General features: G+C 42.5%; 1 protein-coding gene across 4 annotated transcripts in view; it reads right to left on the bottom strand.

Moving 5' to 3' along the window:
• Positions 1-22,815, bottom strand: part of CUL4B (cullin 4B) — a 63,084-nt gene extending 40,269 nt beyond the window's left edge. The window contains exons 1-5 of one of the 4 annotated variants that reach the window (XM_075835761.1): positions 22,546-22,815; positions 21,863-22,243; positions 10,257-10,372; positions 4,639-4,742; positions 3,682-3,751 (exon numbers count right to left, since the gene is read on the bottom strand). In XM_075835761.1, coding sequence (XP_075691876.1) covers positions 3,682-3,751; positions 4,639-4,742; positions 10,257-10,372; positions 21,863-22,243; positions 22,546-22,597 — 723 coding nt within the window. In that variant the 5' untranslated portion in view covers positions 22,598-22,815. The remainder of the gene's footprint in view (positions 1-3,681; positions 3,752-4,638; positions 4,743-10,256; positions 10,373-21,862; positions 22,244-22,545) is intronic. The other 3 variants (XM_075835759.1, XM_075835760.1, XM_075835762.1) reach the window with 3 other exon arrangements.
• Between the last annotated feature and the right edge of the window lie 498 nt (positions 22,816-23,313).

Genomic DNA, 23,313 nt, shown 5'->3' with positions numbered 1-23,313 from the left:
AGCCACCGACACCGCAGCAACGTGATCGCTGGGATGCCGGTGGCTGGAATGGCAACTGGAGGCCTAATTCTGGCCTCCCGGTCTGCCAGCAACGGAAGCCTACTGTGCCCCACACTAAAAGGCTTCCGGTACCATCAGCAAGATGGCGCCGGCTCAGCTTCCGGCTCAGAAGCTAAGCCGGCGTCATCAGTAGTGGGTGCTCGCGGACACCCTGCTGTAATGGCAGGAACCGGAGTTAGCTCTGAACCCAGCCATTAACCTCTTAGATGGAGCGATCGCTGCATCTGAGTGGTTTGTAGCAAATCGGCAGCACTGCCATGCGATGGCAGGGCTGCCGAGTTCTACTAGGGCAACAGGGGCCTAACAATGGCCTCATGTTTGCCATTACCAAAGAAGATTAGGCCCCGCCCGGAAGTGGAGCCTGATTGGCTTGCTGTCAGTGATCAACTGACAGTTCTAATACATTGCACTACATAGGTAGTGCAATGTATTAGAACATCAAACAGTTCGACCTTCAAGTCCCCTAGTGGGACTAAAAAAAAAAAAAGTGTCAAAAAAGTAAAAGTAAATAAAATACAATAGACCCTTTTTCCTTATAAGTCATATTATTGAAAAAAAAAAAAGAAGCCATAAATATTTGGTATCACAGTGTGCGTAATGACCTGAGCTATCAAAATATTATGTTATTTGTCCCGCGCCGTGAAAGTCGTTAAAAAAAAACCTAAAAAACACTGCCAGAATTGCTGTCTTTTTGGTCACTTTGTCTTACAAAAATTTAAATTAAGTGATCAAAAAGTTGCATGTATCCAAAAATGGTACCTATAAAAACAAGCCCTCATACAGTTCCGTCAACGGAAAAATTAAAAAAGTTATGGCTCTTACAACATGGCGACAGAAAAGTTGAAAACCATAAAAAAGTGCTATACATTTGGTATCACCGGAATCGTACGGACCTGCAGAATAAGGGTAATATTTAATTAACGACGCGTTGCGAACGCGCAATATATATATATATATATATATATATATATATATATATATATATATATATATATATATATACACACATATATACATATATATGTATATATATTTTAAAAAAAAATCTATACCAGAATTGCTGGCGATACCAAATTTATAGCACTTTGTAAAAAGAATGTATTTTTTTTCTGTCGGGCTATAGTTTTTATAGGTACCATTTTTGGATACATGCGACTTTTTGATCACTTTTTATTTACATTTTTGGTCACCTTGCCTCCCAAAAGAAAAGGATAAAAAGTGACCAAAAAAAGTCACATGTACCCCAAAATAATACCAATAAGAACTACAGCTCATACCACAAAAAAACAGCCCTCATACCACTACGTCTATGAAAAAATTAAATAAGTTAAGGCTCCAATAAGTCAGGAAAGAAAAACACGCAGTTGTGCCGGCTCGAGAGGAGCATTTCTTCTGTTTCAAGAGGCGATTTATCAAGGCACTAAAATTAGGGAACCAGGAATCGGGAGGGCCCAAACATATCTGCTGGAAGCGACGGTGCCCGTATTATACCAGGACAACACTTTCCCAGCAAAATTCCCCAAACTGCAAAGGTGTAGAGTGTGGACCAAAAGGGGGATAAGAAACGACACCATTTATAAGTGCGACACCGGCCTGCGCATGAAGGATTACTTCACAGAGTAAGGAGCCTCACACACGGGCGCGTTTGGTCCGTAATATATAGTCCGTATGTCGGCCGCATTTCCCGGACCGAACACACTGCAGGGATCCTAGTTATCAAGGTCGCTAGGTGTCACTGCCTCGCTGCGGGACAACTGCTAGGAGCCCGGCTCACTGCAGTGTGTTTGGTCTGAGAAATGCGGCCGACATATGGATCGTATATCACGGACCAAACAAGCTCATGTGTGAGGCTCCTAACACACATCTATGGATTATTTTACCCCATTATTATACCACCTGACTATGCCCCTGATGTACTCTGCCCAGCTTACATATGCCCATACATTATAATCTAAAATACCAGTAAAACTCTAAACAAAACTACCACCAAGCAAAATCCACGCTCCAAAAGCCAAATGGCGCTCCCTCCGTTCTGAACCCCACAGCGTGCTCAAACAGCAGTTTACTTCCACGTATATGGCATTACCAAACCAGGGAGAACCCTTTTAACAATTTTTGGGATGTATCTCCAGTGGCACAACATATTTGCCACTAAAATAGCATATTTGGGAAAAAATGCTATTTTTACTTTGTGCCATCATTTATAGAAAAGACCTGTGGGGTGAAAATGCTCACTACACCCCTTAATAAATGTCTTGAGGGATGCAGTTTAAAAAATAGGGTCACTTCTCAGGGTTTTCTTTTATTATTTCACATCAGAGCCTCTGCAATTGTGAACCAATACTTTGCAAGTCACCAAATTAGGCCTCAATTTCACATGGTACAGGTTTCTAAAACCAGGAAACACAGCATAATACGGTAATTAGAGAGTTGTCTTTTCATGGTGGCAAAAGCTGGGCACCATATATTGGCATTCCGACGGAAAGGAAAAACTCCCATTTTCACTCTGCAACATCTAGCGCACACTAATTTCTGGAAGCTACCTGCAGGGTGAACATGCTCACTACACCCCTAGGTTTTGAGAAAATGAAAAATTAAGCTAAAGCTACATATTTATTTTCACTGCCCAATTCTAATAAAAACTGTGAAACACCTGTGGGTCAAAATGCTCACTCCACCACTAGATGAATTCCTTGTGGGTGTAGTTTCCAAAATGGGGTCTTTTTTTGGGGAGTTTCCTTCGTTTTGGCATCACAAGACTTTTTCAAACTTGACATGTTGACTAAAATATAAATCGAATAAAAAGAAGGCCCCAAAATCCACCAGGTGCTCCTTTGCTTCTGAGGCCTGTGTTTCAGTCCATTAGCACACGAGGGCCACATGTGGGATGTTTCTAAAAACTACAGAATCTGGGCAATAAATATTGAGTTGTGTTTCTTTTGTAAAACCTTCTGTAACAGAAAAAAATGTACAAATAATTTCTGCAAAAAAAAAATTGACATTTGTAAATTCCACCTCTACTTTGCTTTAATTCTTGTGAAACGCCTAAAGGGTTAAGAAACTTTCTAAATGCTCTTTAGAATACTTTGAGGGGTGCAGTTTTTAAAATGGGTTGATTTATGGGGGATTTCTAATATATAAGGCCCTCAAAGCCACTTCAGAACTGAACTAGTCCATGAAAAAATAGCCTTTTGAAATGTTCTTGAAAATATGAGAAATTGCTGCTAAAGTTCTAAGTCTTGTAACGTCCTAGAAAAATAAAACGAGGTTCGAAAAACGATGCAAACAAAGTAGAAATATGGGAAAAGTTAACTAGTCACTATTTTGTGTGGTATTACTATCAATTTTATAAGCAGATACATTTAAATTGAGAAAAATGCTAATTTTTGCAAATTCTCAAAATGTTGGTGTTTTTCACTAATATTGAATTTATCGACCAAATTTTTTCACTAACATAAAGTACAATATGTCACGAGAAAATCTCAGAATCGCTTGGATAGGTAAAAGCATTCCAAAGTTATTACCACATAAAGTGACACATCAGATTTAAAAAATTAGGCTCTTCCAGGAAGGTCAATAGTGGCCAAAGCGGGAAGCGGATAAAGGAAACAAAATTCTTACCATTTGTCTGCAATGATCCTGCCAGCATTTGTCTATTTTCTTTAGGAACAAAACACTATCCAAAGAATCTGTAAATATTCTATTAAGGTAAAATTCATAAGCAAAAAGCGTGATATAATTTTTTTTTAAAAAGTGCAAACACCAAATTTCAAATTAAGCATAGTTTACCCTGAGCGATCTACATCTGTAGGTTTGACATTCACAGCCATTTTCATTGTGTTTCTATATTTAGAATTGCTTTTTAACAGCGTTCGTGACCCCAAGTACAACAGCCGACTGCAGACTGCCAGTTATGGCAGCCAATATTCTGGTCACGTGTCTACTAACGGAAGTGACAGAAGCGGCAACGAATTTGAATTCTTGACATCTTTACTAGTAGCTACAGTAATTCCAATGATAGAAACATATTAAAGGACTTTTGTATTGATGGCCAATCCTTAGGATAGGTCATCAATATCATAATGGTGGGGATCCGACTACCGGCTCTCCCACCTATCAGCCTCTTCCAAGCTTACCAGGGTCAGCGCCGTACACATCCATAGCGGCTGTGCCTGGGATTGCCATTCCTGCGAATGGGATCGGAACTGCAATCCCAGGCAAAGCCACTACGAATGTGTACGGCGCTGTACCTGGTAAACTGGTAAGAGGCCGCGGCGACAAATGCAGTAAGATGAATGGTGGAGTGTCGGGAGTTGAACACCCAAGGATCTGATATGGATTACCTATCCAAAAAGATAGGCCAACAATATATACAAGTCCTGGAAAACCCTGTTTAATGAACTGCTGTGTATGAGTTGAACAATATATTTTGGAAACAAGGCTTTGTCTCACAGACGGATAACTCAGTCCAAAATATTACTATTCAAGGACCCGGTTTACTGTAATATCAAGCAATGCAAAATGCCAGATTCTTGCTACATTATTAAAATAGAATACAAAAAATAGAAAAAAGGATATTCTCTGAATTGGTGAATTTGTGCTTTGATGTGGTCTTCACATATCTGTCTCAATTGTTTGTAGAGGTTTGCAGAAATCTTGTAAGAGCAAAGGTTTTCAACAGCCTATAAATTTGATATGATAAAGATTAATATTTCCCACAAAATAGAAAAAAAAAAAAATCTGAGAAATTACAGGACAAAATCTACAAACATGCGCACATTTACATGATTGCAAATACCACTATAAAGAGCACAAACCAAATAAACAAGTCCTACTCTCGTGAAAGAGCTTACAGGCTCCGCTATTATATCATGCAGCCCCAATGAGTACCAGAATATCTACCTTTACCACAGGAGAGACATTTACGAAAAGAATTTGTACGAGATATTCGAAATTCTAGTCAACCATTTATCAAATTACATTTTCTGGGTGGCAATCAAATTGACATTACTGCTCCTACAGGCTTTCCCATACTTCATCCATAGAACTACAGAACTAGGGCGATTTGCCATTTAGCACTTTTGTTAAGAGGGGGTTTCTCTTAGTTTTAGTGTAAAGTCTAGCCGCTTTATCTCCTGTCCGCTCTTTGAGTGGCCACAATGACAGACACACAGTGATCCAAGCCATATGGCACTACGGCTTTTGATGAGACAACCCCCTTAAAGGGGGGTTGATTGATTTAAAAAAAAGAAACAACATTTTCAAATACCCAACCAGGGAATTCTGAGTTAAAGAGGCTCTGTCACCAGATTTTGCAACCCCTATCTGCTATTGCAGAAAAAGTAAAAGTCCAACTGGGCGTGTATTATGTGCGTACATCGGGGCGTTTTTACTACTTTTACTAGCTGGGCGTTCTGACGAGAAGTATCATCCACTTCTCTTCAGAACGCCCAGCTTCTGGCAGTGCAGACACAGCGTGTTCTCGAGAGATCACGCTGTGACGTCACTCACTTCCTGCCCCAGGTCCTGCATCGTGTCGGCCACATCGGCACCAGAGGCTACAGTTGATTCTGCAGCAGCATCAGCGTTTGCAGGTAAGTAGCTACATCGACTTAGCTGCAAACGTCGATGCTGCTGCAGAATCAACTGTAGCCTCTGGTGCCGATGTGTCCTCGCTCGTCCGACACGATGCAGGACCTGGGGCAGGAAGTGAGTGACGTCACAGCGTGATCTCTCGAGAACACGGCTGTGTCTGCACTGCCAGAAGCTGGGCGTTGTGAAGAGAAGTGGATGATACTTCTCATCAGAGCGCCCAGCTAGTAAAAGAAGTAAACACGCCCCGATGTACGCACATAATACACGCCCAGTTGGACTTTTGCAAGCCTCATTTGCATAAATACAAAAATGGTCATAACTTGGCCAAAAATGCTCGTTTTTTTTTAAATAAAAACGTTACTGTAATCTACATTGCAGCGCCGATCTGCTGCAATAGCAGATAGGGGTTGCAAAATCTGGTGACAGAGCCTCTTTAAAGGAGTTTTTACACTGGGCAATCATCAGGCAAACACTCGTTCATCTGCTGATCTAGTTTTAAAAAAGGAAAATATTATCGTTGTCGGCAGCGCATCTGTGTAAACAGGGAGACACGTTGCTGACATGATAATGGGGACGAGCGATCGGAGTAACGAACGCTCATCCCAATACATAGGTTCTTATGACAGGTGCAAACGAGCGCCGATGAACAAGCGGTCTCGTTAACCGACGCTCGCTGCATCGGCCAAAATTAGCCGGCGTACACGGCCTTTAATAAGGCAAAAGCAATTACAAAGAGTAGATCACCATCTTGAGTTTGAACATCACTGATCCCTTTGATCCCACTAGAGATAAGTGATGCCAGATATTTTCAGACTCCTTGCTGAAATAAATATGCATGTTTAGGGGATCCAAGTGTGTGTTTAATATCGTGTCAAATGACTACGGTGTATGGCCAGCATACTTTCCTTTATGTATCTTGTACCAAGAATTTTTTCGTAATTCACATCAATGCACTCTCCTAAAACGAACCTAACAACTTTAAGATTAAAGAGAGCCTTTCACCTGCCCATACATGTGCAGCGGAGTGCACTACTTAATAGGCAGGGCCGCAGAAATCCTGAGGCACTTTAAATTACTACTGTCCGTAGCGGATTGGACAGTGTCACACCGATAGTAACACGCCCCCTTGCCAATTAAACGCCCTATTGACAGTTCAGGGGGTTATTTAAATATCGGGCGCCAAATATAACGGCTCCACTATTTAAATACCGGCCCCAGGATTTGTGCAGCCCTGCCTATTACATGGTGCACTCAGCTACACATGTATGGGCAGGTGAAAGGCTCTCTTTAAGGTTTGGACCTAAATCGAAAAAAAACACCTGAAAGAACAAAAAAAAATATATATATAATAAAATATCAGCACCAAAGGGCTAGGTAATTAATAGAAAATATAAATTCAGCGCAATTAATCACCATCATCTTGCTAATTTCGGTTTTGAGCAAATTTTTTCTCCCAGTTTAATCTGTATCTGCATCTACAGGACACAGATACGTTTGAATCCAATGGTAGAGCAGGGGACCTATTCTACCATTCACTATGTATCGCCAGACGCGAGGCAGAGACGTCATCGCGCCTGTCTGTGCTGCACAGACTAGAGGAGCAGAGGGATCTCCTCCACTCGTCATTGGAACGGGGTTAGATAGGTATGTATATTATTATTATCAGGCACTATTGGGTGGCAGCTGTTGGTGCAGCTATGGAGGACTTTATACGGTGTGAGCTGCATATATGGGGGCATTATACTGAGTGGGAGTCAGTTATAGGGGTATTATACTATGTAGAGGCAGCTATGGGGGCATTATACTGGGTGGAGGGCAACTTTAGGAGCATTGTACTGGGTGCAGGGCAGCTATGGGCATTATACTGCGTGGGTAACACTATAGGGGTAATATACAGTAGTATACAGCAGGCTCAGGGGATAAATATGAATTCAATGGTGTAGCATGCAAATAGGGGGTGTGGCCTAAATAATCAGAATTGAGGTTACATGTTCAATTAATCGGGATTTTGATTTAGGTTATAATTTCTCAGCCCTACTTAAAGAGGACCTGTCACTAGGTCATAAGTTGAACTGGTTATCTGACCTGAATAGCTCTGTCTCCCTGATTCCAGCGCCGTTTGTGTTTTTTTTTTTCCTGGGCACCCACCTTTCTAGAGATATGGCCCACTGTTCTATTGGCTCCATATATGTTACTTTTCTGTAGTTACCCAACAGGGCGTGAACTAGGGCTGGGCGATTATGACCCAAATCAAAATCACGATTAATTGAACATAGAAGCTCGATTACGATTATTGAACGATAATTTAGACCACACCCCTTTTTACATGCCATGCCATTGAATTAATAATTATCCCCGGAACCTGCTGTATATAATATACCCCTTGAGCCTGCTGTATACTACTAGTATAAAGAAGGTTTAAAGCCAGGGGGGTATACATACAGCATATAGAATAGTATACAGCAGACAGGCCCAGGGGGTATATATTATATACAGTAGCATACCATTCCACTAACGCTTGGCTGAGGCATCTCAAAGTCAGGTTCTTCCAGACTAGTGTGTTCTTATTCTTCGAGGACCTTCTAACAAGCTTTTTTCAGCATCAAGAAAAATGTACAAACATTGAAGAGTAGCAATTTATAAGAGGAATCACAGGCCTGTTTCACATATAGTTCCTGTCGCCAGAGGTGGTCAGGCCGTGCTCGATGCGCAATGTCAGCTGCCTCTCTGCTGCGGTCGCTGCTCACCCCCCCAAGCAGATCGCATGGGGACCATTCAGGGGGGGGGGGGTGAGAAGCGACGGCAGCAGAGAGGAAGCTGACGGAACAAAGCAGAAAGCATGAGAACTGTCCGGGTTGGGGGGGTGAGCGGTAACGGCTGACCATGCGCTGCTCATGTGGGGGGTGAAGGACCACTCTTGACTCAGGCAGGGCCCCCCGGGTGATTTGGCAGGTCTGCATGTGCCTGTATATGTGACTGAGCCTGCAGCTGCTGTAGCGGACTGAGCTAAAATGATAATCCCTGCACTCCAGGCAGCAATACCTTCGACGTTCTGGAGTAGCGTCGATGCCGTCATATTAAAGAGGCTCTGTCACCAGATTTTGCAACCCCTATCTGCTATTGCAGCAGATCGGCGCTGCAATGGAGATAAGAGTAACGTTTTTCTTTTTAAAAAACGAGCATTTTTGGCCAAGTTATGACCATTTTTGTATTTATGCAAATGAGGCTTACTAAAGTCCAACTGGGCGTGTTTAAAGTAAAAGTCCAACTGGGCGTGTATTATGTGTGTACATCTGGGCGTTTTTAATTCTTTTACTAGCTGGGCGTTAGGAATGGGTGTGTATGATGCTGACGAATCAGCATCATCCACTTCTCTTCACAACGCCCAGCTTCTGGCAGTGCAGACACAGCGTGTTCTCGAGAGATCACGCTGTGACGTCACTCACTTCCTGCCCCAGGTCCTGCATCGTGTCGGACGAGCGAGGACACATCGGCACCAGAGGCTACAGTTGATTCTGCAGCAGCATCGGCGTTTGCAGGTAAGTCGATGTAGGTACTTACCTGCAAACGCTGATGCTGCTGCAGAATCAACTGTAGCCTCTGGTGCCGATGTGGCCGACACGATGCAGGACCTGGGGCAGGAAGTGAGTGACGTCACAGCGTGATCTCTCGAGAACACGCTGTGTGTCTGCACTGCCAGAAGCTGGGGGCGTTCTGAAGAGAAGTGGATGATACTTCTATACACAACGCCCAGCTAGTAAAAGAAGTAAAAACGCCCCGATGTACAGACACAATACACGCCCAGTTGTACTTTAGAAAGCCTCATTTACATAAATATAAAAATGGCCATAACTTGGCCAAAAATGCTCGTTTTAAAAAAAATAAAAAATAAAAAAAAGTTACTCTTATCTCCATTGCAGCGCCGATCTGCTGCAATAGGAGATAGGGGTTGCAAAATCTGGTGACAGAGCCTCTTTAAGCCTGCTCTGCGACTGGCTATCCCAGACGTCAGTAACTATATGCTATCCAATCAGAATCGCTGATATGTTAATCACATATCAGGAATTCTAATTGGATAGAATGCAGTTACTGACGTCAGTGGTTATCTACACTGAATTTAGGTTTTGGTTATTTTGCGATTGAATGCCCAGACCTAGCGTGAACTAACTCAAGCTGCATTGCGCTGATTTGTCAGCATCAGAGGCAGGGAATCTCATACCACTGGCGAACTACAGCAAATTAGCTTATAGGGAGCCAACACCAGTGTGCAATATCTCTGGAACAGGGGGGTTCCAGGACAGAAACAACAAAAACAGCGCTGGAATCAGGGAGACGGAACTATTTATAGGAGTTACTCCGTTAAACTTATATGGCCTAGTGACAGGTCCTCTTAAAAGCAAAGTATTTGAGAAGTTACTTAGAGTAACACTGAAGGGTTATATAATTATAGGCAAAAGTCGACTTTTACATTATATAATCACTTCTGTCATCTGTACAAGTCATCAAACAACAGGAAACGCTACATTGTGGGGAGAATCAGTCACACAGGACATTTCGATAAAACACATTTTACTTTTCGCATAGTGTGATCATTTACTAACCTGGTATAATTCTTCTAAGTTGTATTTTATTGAAGTGCTATTTTCTATGGCATCCACGGCTTCTTTCAGTTTCTGCCAGGTTTCATCAGTGTAGTTTTCAGGCAGTTTTGGTTTTTCTGCAAAGACATAAGAATTTAAAATGTCAGAATATAAAAATATAGATATGCTAAGATGTGCAAAAATAACTATCCCACAATAATACAGCAGGGATCAATATGTATAAACATTCAAGTTGCAGTAGTATCCATCCAGAAACAGTGGTAGCTTGCAAAGTTGACTCAATTATTTCAGGTTGTGTTGGGTGTTAGGCTCTGTTCACATCTGCATTGGAGGCTTCGTTGCAGATCCCAACAAATTTTGCAAGAAAAATAGTGCTGACGAGCCTGATGGACCCCAGTGTAAGTCAACATGGTCTGTTGTGCGCCACTGGTAAATGTTGTGCGACTATTCCAGCAGTGCATCTGTTATATACCGAAGCCATGACACACATGTGAACAGAGTCTAACAGTGCAGGCAAGATGCAATAGACATATTCACCAACTAACATCACAAGCAGGTCACTGAAAACATCTGCCACGTAATGTGCCCAATGGATAAAAGGTAGACAACCGAGTGAAAGAACGGCCCTGAATGTTCTTCACGTTTATATTCTTGCCATATCCATGTTCCCTTCTAAAACAGAGGTATTCCAAAAACTTTGGAAACTGAACATATTTCAGAACTGGTCACATTACTGGACTCGAATGATCACTGTGATAGTGAAGAGGTTTTCAGAGCATACGAAAAACAGACCAGAACTAATACGTGTCCGAATGGTCACAAGACTGTGCCATCCGAGCTCAGCGGCAGTTCTCTTTCATTATGTTGCCCTGCTCGGTTTTCATTTTGCTAAGGCTTTTTGTGGACAGGATTACCATGCAAAGGACGACAGTTTCAACGATTCTTCTCTGACCTCACAGACATTGTACATAATTACAGCGGCCTGCATGACCCCCTATTACAAGGTTTAACCCTTTCCAGACCCATGACAAAAATACACGTCATGGAGCGGGTGTGGTGATGTTTGGAGCGGGTTCACGCGCTGAGCCCGCCCAATACATCGCAGCTGTCAGCTACAGCTGACACGCTGCTCTAATAGCCAGGAACTGCGATCACACTGTTCTTGGCTGTTTAACTAGTTAAATGCCACGGTCAATAGCAACCGCAGCATTTAAACCGTTACGAGGGGGGCGCCGATGTTTGTCATGGCAGACCGGGTGCCTAATGAAAGGCCCCCAGGTCTGCTTCTGCTAAGCTCTGCCTGTGGCAGGGCTTAGCGGAAGCCTGTAAAAATCGCTGGTTCAAGTCCCCTAGGGGGACTAATAGAATGTGTAAAAAATTAAAAATAAATTTTTCAGGAGTGTAAAAAAATAAAAAGCATTAAAAAGTACAAAAAAAAAAACCCTTTTGCCATTTTTCCTCAAGCACAATGTAAAAACTATGGGAGGAAATTAGATTTTTTTCCACTTGCACCCCATAAAGATTTTTTTTTAAATTTCCCACTACATTTTAGGGCTTATTTAGACGAACGTGATATATGTCCGTGCAACGCGTGTGATTTTCACGCGCCTCGCACGTACCTATGTTCGTCTATGGGGCCGTGCAGACAGTCAGTGATTTTTACGCAGCGTGTGTCCGCTGCGTAAAACTCACGACATGTCCTATAGTTGTGCGTTTCTCACGCATCACGCACCCATTGAAGTCAAAACGAAGTGCATGTCACTTCTTCAGCCGTTTTGGGAGCCGGTTTTCATTGACTATAGAAAAACAGCCGCAAAAAAAAAAAATCGCGAGTGGCTTAAAAAACGTCTGAAAATCAGGAGCTATTTTCCCTTGAAAACAGCTCCGTATTTTCAGACGTTTTTGATTTTGTCAGCAAATACCCCTAAAAGTTATTATCGCTGCAACAGAGCCACTCATCTGAAAAAAAATAAATTATATTATATATAATAATTCTGGTGAGGCTACACTATATTACTGTGCTGCTTTGATAGGCCAATTTCTGGTGACAGACTCCCTTAAAGCAAGGTGAGGGTAAAATTCTTTGCAGAAAATCAAATTTCATTATTGTTTTCTGTAACACAGAAGGTTTTTACCAGAGAAACCCAACTCAATATTTTTTGCCCAGATTCTGCAGTTTTTGGAAATATCCCACATGTGGCCCTAGTGCGCTCACAAATGAAGCAGTACCTAGTGGATTTTGGAGTATCCTTTTTATAAGAACATATTTTAGGCGCCATGTCAAGTTTGAAGAGCTTGTGTGAAGCCAAAACTTCGGAAACATCCCCAAAAAGACACCATTTCGGAAACTACACTCCCCTTCATGTAAGGGTGTAGCATGGTAATACCCCTTATGTGGTTATAAACTGCTGTTGTTTCGATACACAGTAGGGCTCAGAAGGGAAGAAGCGCCATTTGGCTTTTGGGGCTCAAATTTTGCTGGAACGGTTTTCAGGTGCCATGTCCCAATTGCAAAGCCCCTGGGGGATCAAAACAATGGAAACCCCCTAAAAGTGACTCAATTTGGGAAACTACACCCCTCAAGGAATCTAACTAGGAAGTATAGCGAGCATTTAGACCCCACAGGGTTTTTGCAGAATTCATTAGAATTATTCAGTGAGAATCTAAATTTTTTTCCACTAAAATGTGTCGTTTTTTTCATTTTTACAAGGAGAAAAAGAACCCTAACATTTGTAAAGCAATTTCTCCCACGTGTTCATAAACTGCTCTTTGGACACACGGCAGGCTCAGAACGGAAGGAGCAATATTTTGCATGTAGATTTTGCGGAATTGGTTTTTGGGTGACATGTCGCATTTGTAGAGCCCCCGAGGTATCAGTACAGTGTTAACGCCTCAGAAGGGACAATTTTGAAAAACTACATCTATGAGGACATTGATCTAGGAGTATATTGAGTATTTTGACCCCCACAGGTGTTTTATTGAGTTTATTAGAACGGAACACGGCACGGCTCAAAACAGAAGGAGCACCATTTGGCTTTTATGCAGAATTGGCTTTTGGCAGAATTGGCGTTCAGGCGCCATGTTGCATTTGCAGAGCTCCCTGAGCTGCCAGAGCAAGGGAAACCCCCTGAAAAGTGACTCCATTTTTGAAACGACACACTTCAAGTCATTTATTACGAGGTGCAGCGAGTATTTTGTCCCCCATACGCGTTTTGCTTTTTTACTAGAAATTAATGCGCAGTGGATGATGAAAACATTTTAATTTTCCACTGACACGCCATTTTAGTGCACAATAGGTTGTGCCAATCTTGACAACTGCCTCAAACTGTTAAGCGCGCACTCAGGTTATGGGAATGCCATATATGTGAACGTAAACTGCCGATTGGGCACACTCCAGGGCTCAGAAGGGAGGGAGTGCCATTTGGAGCGCAGATTTTGCTTGGTAGTAGTTCTGTTTGGGGTTTTACTGGGATATGTGGCCAGTGTCGCATGATAGAAGATACAGTGTTCCTAAAGGGGATAAGATTGGGCACTATTTGTGTCAAAATAAAATATATGGAGAGCCAAAACTTTTTTTTTTTTTTTTAATGGACCCGTGCGAGGGCTTATTTTTTGTTGGACAATCTGTAGTTTTTAATAGCGCCATTTTGGGGTAAATGTAACTTCTTAAAAAAAATTTTTTTTTTACGTTTTATAGGGTTTGAACAATCAAAAAAAACAAAGAAAAACTTGTGTTGCCGTATTCTAAGAGCCCCAAACTTTTATTTTTGAGTCGACAAGGCTGTGAGAGGGCTTTCTTGTTGCGGGAAAAACTGTATAGTTTTTATTGGTACCATTTTGGGGTTCACGTGAGTTTGTGAAACTTTTTCATTTTCTAGGAGGTGCAGTGGCCAAAAAAAAATAAAAAAATAGCAATTCTGGCATTGTTTTTTATGGCGTTCACCATGTGGGGTAAATAACGTAATATTTTTATAGTTTGGGTCGATATGGATGCGGCAATACCAAATCTGTTCAGTTTTTTTTATTTGTTTTCCTATAATAAAAGCCTTTGTTTTTTTTTTAAGTTGAAACTTTATTTTTCTGCATTAAAATTATAGAAAGGAAGGATTAGTATTTAAAGAGGCTCTGTCACCAGATTTTGCAACCCCTATCTGCTATTGCAGCAGATAGGCGCTGCAATGTAGATTACAGTAACGTTTTTATTTTAAAAAAACGAGCATTTTTGGCCAAGTTATGACCATTTTTGTAGTTATGCAAATGAGGCTTGCAAAAGTCCAAGTGGGTGTGTTTAAAAGTACAAGTCCAAGTGGGTGTGTATTATGTGCGTACATCGGGGCGTTTTTAATACTTTCACTAGCTGGGCGCTCTGATGAGAAGTAACATCCTCTTCTCTTCAGAACGCCCAGCTTGTGACAGTGCAGATCTGTGACGTCACTCACAGGTCCTGCATCGTGACGGCCACATCGGCACCAGAGGCTACAGTTGATTCTGCAGCAGCATCAGCGTTTGCAGGTAAGATCGACTTACCTGCAAACGCTGTTGCTGCTGCAGAATCAACTGTAGCCTCTGGTGCCGATGTGGCCGTCACGATGCAGGACCTGTGAGTGACGTCACAGATCTGCACTGTCAGAAGCTGGGCGTTCTGAAGAGAAGAGGATGTTACTTCTCATCAGAGCGCCCAGCTAGTGAAAGTATTAAAAACGCCCCGATGTACGCACATAATACACACCCACTTGGACTTGTACTTTTAAACACACCCACTTGGACTTTTGCAAGCCTCATTTGCATAATTACAAAAATGGTCATAACTTGGCCAAAAATGCTCGTTTTTTAAAAATAAAAACGTTACTGTAATCTACATTGCAGCGCCTATCTGCTGCAATAGCAGATAGGGGTTGCAAAATCTGGTGACAGAGCCTCTTTAAAACATAGTTTTTATTGAAGCCCATAAAATCAAGCTTGGTTATTTAAAAAGTTTTTTGTATTTAACCCACACTTACATACAAAACATGCACACTGAAATTATGAAGCACTAGGTGTTCGATTCCACAGTACTAGGCAAAATTATTGATTATGTTGGGATCACACAGTGGTGCCTCGTCTCACTCCCTATAGCGAATCTGAAATTGCCTCAACTGTTGATAACGTATCCGGGCACCCGTTCTGAAAAGAACGACCCCCTTATCACTGGAACCTGTCCCTAGAATTTTTAATTGTTTCCCAATGGTTTAGCTCCATAGTTGCTTAATTTTCTGCAACATTATTTTTTTTATTTTTTAGTCCCACAGCAATATTTATGTATTGAAGTGTATTATATCTGTCAGTTTTACACTGACAGCCAGCCTATTAGGACATGCCTCTGGCAGGGCCTAATAGGATTCCGTAGATGGCAGAATAGCATCCATAGACGCGTTCGCAGGGTGGGGAGGGGGGCGCTAATAGTTTCCTAACCCCTTAGAGGTCGCGGTTGCTATTGACCGCGAAATTTAAGGGGCGAATCGGCGGAACCACCAGGATTAGTTCCTGGGAAAGAAGCTGTAATAACTGCTGTCCGAGACAGCAGTTATGACAGCTCATACATGTGGCGGGGGGGAAACTGGCGCAGGATTAAATCCACGATTACTGAGCGGAGCACGAATGACGCGCTCAGCTCGGTGTATGGTAATAGTATTGAGTGGAGCGTTAAAGGGAAGGTGTCATGAAATTATTATTTTTTTTATCATATTGCTTTTAGTAGGATAAAAAAATAAAAATTTATATTTGTGTTCGTGTGTTCTACTTTTTACTTCTCTATGGCAGCTGCCATTTTTTTTTTCATCTCTGTATGTGTCGATTAACGACACATACAGAGATGGAATACGGCACATACATAGAGAATGCGAACGGGAGCCGTTCCATTCGCTGCAGTGTACGCCGTCTGTGTGGGAACAGAGCATGCGCCGCTCCTACACAGACCAAAACGAAGCTCGTTAGAGCGCAATCCGGCACCATTTTCATGTGGACCGGAAGCCACTGCCAGACAGTCAGATGACGACTTCCGGCCATATGTTCAAGGAAGCGAAGGCGCAAGGAATAGGAGCGGAGGCGGCAGGAGCAGGTAATTTATGTTTGTTTATGTGATGTGTGTATTATGTTCGTGTAGGTTAGTGTTATACTGTCTGCTGAGCACTGTATCTAATCCTCCTACACTGTGCATTCGCACAGAAAATGGCGGCACACAGTGTAGGAGGTCTGAAGATTCAGCCCCTCCTTCTCCTGGCACTAGCCAGAATAAGGGAGAGGGGATTGTGTGAGGACACTAGAGTATGTCTACCCTAAATTTGCAGCATAAAGCAATGAGGTTGCTTTAGCACATTGACCATGCTGCAATTTTGGGAACTGCTCCCCCTAGTGACCAGCACATGGAAATGTTATAAATGAGAATCTAATTTATATTTCCTGACTTGTGAAAAAATTAAAACAATGTGTAAGCACTTAAATAATAATTGTTTAACTAAAAAAAAAAAAATTCTAGCAACACATTCCCTTTAAGGAGTTCAGACTACACACACACACACACACACACACTCATTTGAGCTTGTAAAAAAAATCACTATGAATTTCATGCATTTTAACAAGCGTTTTAGGGTGGTTTTTTTTACGCCACACTTTTTTTTTACATGCATTTCTTTCCTATAGGGAAGCCTATGAGAAAATGCCTGAAAGGAAACACCTGAGAAAAATAAAATAAATAAAAACCACCCTAAGAGAAAAAAATAATGTTTTTCAGAAAATGTGCCCGGATTCTGGCTAAAATTGCACCACATTTATTAACGTGTTTAGACACTTGTTTTTTTGCCACTCAACAAGGGGTGAGAATAGCCAAAAAGGGGCGTGACTTAAAATGTGACACACTGCACCAAAACATGTGTAAACTAAGCCTACCATTAGGTGGTAGAAGGAAAAAGTTCTAGCTTGATGAACCTAATTTATCATGCAGCATGCTCCACTTTTCTAACTACCTCGTCTAAAGTTTACACGGTCTACAACTTACCCAACGTGTGTGTGGCGGCAGACTAACACTGTAAACAATAGACAGGGAGGAGGAAGATGATGTCAGTGTCTGTCTTTCTGTGTCTGTGGGGATACATCTGATTGGCTGAGACTGCTGAGCGTTGCTCGAACATCATTCAAAGAAGAAGCCACTCTCCTCAGCATGAAAACAAATTCTTATATAGCCAAAACGTTTGGAATAAAGACAATTGTTACTAAACTACTACTGGTCTATGTGTGCTGTCATCTACTTTTTACGTCTTATATTCAGGTGTTGGAGTTGACGAGATGGACCTAGACCCCCAGCAGACGAGCGTTGCATACGCAATAGTGCTGCTCCAATTTTATTTTAAGCGAACCATGAAGTCAGTCCATAGGGAGATCATTTCTTTCATAGCAAAGTCAAGTTTAGTAAGATGGAGGGGTTCTGGAGAATCAGCTTAAATTCAGAAAACATAACCATGTACATATTTTATCTATATGGACAAATGGATATAAAGAAACTGCCCCCCAAATCCCCTAAAACTGTGGATCCCCAGATCGGCTTTAAATGTATGAGGGTGTCGGTAGGGAGGAGTGAACACGACATGTGATGCCAACGTACTGAGCGCTATCAAAAAGTATTTACACCACAAAACATTAGTAGCTATTTTTACTGAGCAGTCAGTTAAATCAAAATAACTAATATTTTTCACATGGCCACCTAGTGGACGCTGACAGTATTTAGCATTTGTGACAGCAGTAAATAAAAACATGGAAACCGACAGACCCATTATAAAGGCCCGATCACACAGGCCAACGATCAGTTGAACGAGCGCTTGAACAAACGCTAGTTCATCGGATGATCGCTTCTTTTATGCCAAGCTAAAAAATAGTCACTATTCGGCAGCACAACTCCCTGTGTAAACAGGGAGACGTACCACCAAGATGATGAGCGATCGGAGTAACGTACATCTGTCGCCATACATTACCAATGATTGCTTCTTGTGAATGGAGCTAAGGAACGCCAACCGCCATACTGGGAAGTCTATCGGCGCTCGTTTTCACAGCCAGTATCGCACCGTCTAAAAGGACCTTAATCCCTTAAGGACGCTGCCAAATTTGGTCTTGAGGACAGAACAGTTTTTTCTCTTTGCGTCCCAGCGCTTGTTAACTTTTTTAGGTTTTGTTCGACATAGTGGTAGGAGACGAGTTGCACTTTGGGTAGGTACCATTTTTTTGGTACATTTACATTATAGTTTAATTTATATAAACGATTCAGCAGAAAAAAATAATTTGAATTTCCGTATTTTTTTTATACAGCATACACCGATCATAAATGACGCTATAAATTTGTTGTGCATGTTATTACTGTCCCAACAAAACAAAATAAACAATTCTACTGCAGTTTTCAAGTTTGTTTGTTTTTATAGCATATACCGATCATAATTAATGATGCTATAAATTTATTGTGCAATTTGCTATAGTCGTGAAAATACCAAATGTGTATATTATTTTGTTTTTGGGGCTTCTTTATGGATATCTCTAGATATGTCAGTACATTAGCCTGTGTATGGATAGTACACAGGCAGTTGTCAGGACATACCCAAGTATGCCCCAACATGAAATCCGGTCAGACAGCCCTGGGGTCCTTCAATGAACCCTGGGCTGTCTGCCCATATATGGCACGTCACTAGATCACGCCACAGGAATTTTCCCTTTGAATGCTGTGATCAGCTTTGTTCGTAGAATTCAAAGGGTTAAAGAGGCTCTGTCACCAGATTTTCAAACCCCTATCTCCTATTGAAGCAGATCGGCGCTGCAATGTAGATAAGAGTAATGTGTTTTGTTTTTCAAAAACAAGCATTTTTGGCCAAGTTATGACCATTTTTATATTTATGCAAATGAGCCTCTTAAGTACAACTGGGCGTGTATTGTGTGCGTACATCTGGGTGTGTTTACTTGTTTTACTAGCTGGGCGTTGTGAATAGAAGTGTATGATGCTGACGAATCAGCATCATCCACTTCTCTTCGTTACCACCCAGCTTCTGGCAGTTGAGACACACAGCGCGTCCTCGATCATCCGACGCGATGAAGTTCCTGTGGGAGGAAGTGACGTCACAGCGTGATCTCTCGAGAACACGCTGTGTGTCTGTGCACTGCCAGAAGCTGGGTGTTGTGAAGAGAAGTGGATGATGCGGATTCGTCAGCATCATACACTTCTATTCACAACGCCCAGCTAGTAAAACAAGTAAAAACGCCCCGATGTACATACACAATACACGCCCAGTTGTACTTAAGAAAGGCTCATTTGCATAAATATAAAAATGGTCATAACTTGGCCAAAAATGCTCGTTTTTGAAAAACAAAACACGTTACTGTAATCTACATTGCAGCGCCGATCTGCTGCAATACGAGATAGGGGTTTGAAAATCTGGTGACAGAGCCTCTTTAACGATGGATATCAGAGGTCTCTCTTATCTCCACTCTTAGAGAAGGGCTGCGGCCGTGTATTACAGCCTGATCGCACAGGCATACTTGATGTGCCCACACGTTCAGAATGACGTCTATGCCCGTCATGATGGATCAACGTCCAGCCACTCATGACGACCATACTCGTCAAGAGTCTTCAACCAGTTAAGTCAATGCCATCCTTTGGGATCTATTACAACATGGATAGTAATGGAACCATCGTGGCTCCTGTTAACACTGAAGCCATAACATCAGCGTCATTGACATGTTCCTTCTTAACCCCTTCCCGCTCCTGGACGTACTATTAGGTCATGGTAGCTGTATCGTTCGCGCTCCATGACCTAATAGTACGTCTCGGTAGTAACGGCCGTTTCAGCCGTCCTCCCGACACATACAGGAGCTGTGACGCTGCTGTCTTGTTCAGCAGCTGTCACAGCTCCTACAGCGGGGACCGATCGCTGTGTCCCCGCTGATTAACCCCTTAAAGGCCACGTTCAGTAGGGATCGCTGCTTTTTAGGGGTTAAGCTGCCATCGCCATCTTGCTACACGATAGCGGCCGGCGATGGTGACTATGGCAACCGGACACCAAACAATGGCGTCCGGCTATGCCATCGACGGAAGCCTAGTGGGTCCTGACAAAGTCAGGACCCACTATGCTTGCTGTCAGTGAGTAGCTGACAGTTCTAATACACTGCACTACGCATGTAGTGCAGTGTATTAGAATAGCGATCAGGGCCTCATGCCCTTAAGTCCCCTAGTGGGACAAAATAATAAAGTAAAAAATAAAAAAAAAAAGGTGTAAAAATAAGAAAATAAAAGTCACAATTGTTTGGTCACTTCAAGTCCCAAAAAATGGAATAAAAAAAGATCAAAAAGTCGCATGTACCTAAAAATGGTACTGATCAAAACTGCAGTTCGTTACGCAAAAAATAAGTCCATAGATTTATGAACGGCCGTCACCCGGCCGGGAAACCCTGTCGTGTGAGTAAGGGCTTAGACTGGCCAATATGGGCCGTAAAAACCAGCACAGATCAATGAGACAGCTCGTTGATCGGCGCTCGTTTGCTCCTTTCACAAGGAGCTATAATCAGTAACGTATGAGCACAAGTGATCGTACGTCCCAATACATTTCTATCATGTCAGCAGCACATCTCCCCGTTTATACGGGGAGATGTGCCGCTGACAACGATAATAGTTTACGCTGCATAAAATGAGAAGAAGATCAGCCGATGAACAAGCGTTTGCTCGTTCATCGGCTGATTGTTGCCCGGTTTACCCGATCATTGACCCGTGTAAAAGGACTTTTATTCTCAGGTACACTGAACCTAAACTTTTATGTGAATACCACTTTAAACACCATTTTACCGTTTATATGTAGAATTTGATTACCTAAAAAGTTTTTGTTAGATTTTTGAGCCGAAGCCAGAAGAGTTTTCAAAAGGAATGAGAACTATAAAAAGAAAGAACTTGTACTTCTCCTTCCTCCTGGATCCACTTCTGGCTTTGGATCAAAAATCTGAAGCAAAATCTGCAACAAATACGTGATGTGAATCCAGCCTAACCGTTTCTGCGTTCAAATCAAGCAGCTTTCTGGTCTGCACAGAGAAGGGATACTTGGAAGTGTCGTCTTTACAGGTACTATACAGTAGTCCGATCTAGTAAACAAATCATTGTCCCGCTGCATTATAGGACCACAGCTAAACTGTTAGGGAGGTGTCTGATGACGAGCTTGTTAACCGTACCCAGCAACAACCAGCAGAATTGCGAGTGCAGCTCTGGGCTATAATACAGGATGGACTAGCACAAGATAAAGAATGCAATGTAAACAATGGGGGATATTTATCAAAATCAGTCAACGGAAAGAGGGGACGATAAAAAAAAAATGGATTGGGATTGGTTGCTATGGGAAACTACCCCACTACTTTCCATTTATCACCCCAATTCACTTTAAAGTGGCGTACATAGGTAACCGTACCCTTCAAGTGTTTCAAGAAGGTTTAACAGTTTTCCACTTATGCAGGTCAGCCTTAAAATCATTTACCAAAAAAAACAAAAACGTGAAACCAACAAAACATGCCATTGTTACGATCTACAAGCCGCCATCCACAAGTCCGCGCTTTACCTTTAAAGTTCTTGATGACTAACTTCTTGGCTGAGCCAGGCTTGTTGTTGACAAAGCTGGCCACAGGAGAGGCTTTGGTGAGCCCATTGGCATGATGCCCTGCGGCCACTGGAGATATTAGCACATTTTTACTCCTCAGGGGCTGGGGGGTGGAAGAGGAGGAGGAGGGGGACTCCTCAGTCATCTTCACATCGAGTCCAAGAAAGTCAAGAGTGTCCTCAAACCTCAACTTCTTCTGGATGTGGTTGGAGTTCTTGGGAGGGGAGATGGGGTCGTAGTCGTCCTTGTCTGCGCTGCTGTTATTGTTGTTGTTCAGCTTTCTCTTCTTGCTGTTTCCCTCTGACTTGACCTCCGGAGTGGGAGGGTTGGGGGATGATAAACCTGTGGGAAACATGAAAACACCAGACATAGGAGAGCTGAAGCACTGGCAGGAGCGTGAGCCCAGGTCCCTACACTGACAAGGCTCCGGCCTGCCTCCCACTACCCTCCGGATACTCCACTTTCTGCTTGTTTATTGTCAGAAGAAAAGCCACCAAAGATGGCTTCACTTCCTTTCTCAAGGCATCTCGGGTAGCACGGCCTAAAGTGACTACCGGCGGCCGCTATGCCTCTACCTCCCGGCCCCAGAACCCTCCCCTCCACTACGGCTGGTGAAATAACCAGTACCCGTTCTTCTCACCTACCGGAAGGGCTGGCGGCGAGGTCTTTCATAATGCCCGACCGTGCGGGCCTCATCCGTTGCCTTTCCCTCGCCGAGCTGCCGATCTGATTGGTCCCGGCGGGGAGTTGGAGAACAGGGACACTGGAGAACGGGAGGGGCGGAGCCACTGTGAGGCAGCTCGCTGCTTAGGTTATTACGTCACTCCGTGGGATGGAGCGCTGATTGGTGGAGCCACTTGACGGGAGCTCATCAGCGTGCTGTAAACCTTCTCCGTCACCCGGCTGCTGCTGCACACACTGCTTGTGGTTCTCTCGGGAAGACGGAGAACGTATCACGTGATGATACATGTGAAACATGATACATACATATCACGTGACTTGATCGCACTATGTGATACAACGTAAATATATATGTATCAAGATCAACCGCCACATCCGTTATATACCCCTCAGGTGTCAAGTGAATATCTCGTTCACATTGTGTCTGTGTGAAGAAGATAGATAGATAGATAGATAGATAGATAGATAGATAGATAGATAGATAGATAGATAGATAGATAGATAGATAGATAGATAGATAGATTAGATAAATAAATATATATATAACTACTTGTTGACTCTATATATCCCATCTATTATGCAGTATACACCTATACCTTATGGTTCCATATGACACGTATTAATATATGACATGATCTGTCTGGGATCGTGATCTGTCCTATATACATATTTGATCTGTTTCTCTCTACATATTTTGTCTATTATCCACATAGCATGTGATCCACTCATGT

Source organism: Rhinoderma darwinii, chromosome 8 (genome assembly GCF_050947455.1).
Source record: "Rhinoderma darwinii isolate aRhiDar2 chromosome 8, aRhiDar2.hap1, whole genome shotgun sequence".
NCBI classification, from domain to species: Eukaryota; Metazoa; Chordata; class Amphibia; order Anura; family Rhinodermatidae; genus Rhinoderma; species Rhinoderma darwinii.
Note: the sequence above shows the minus strand (reverse complement) of the source record. Positions and strands in the feature narration are given on the sequence as shown.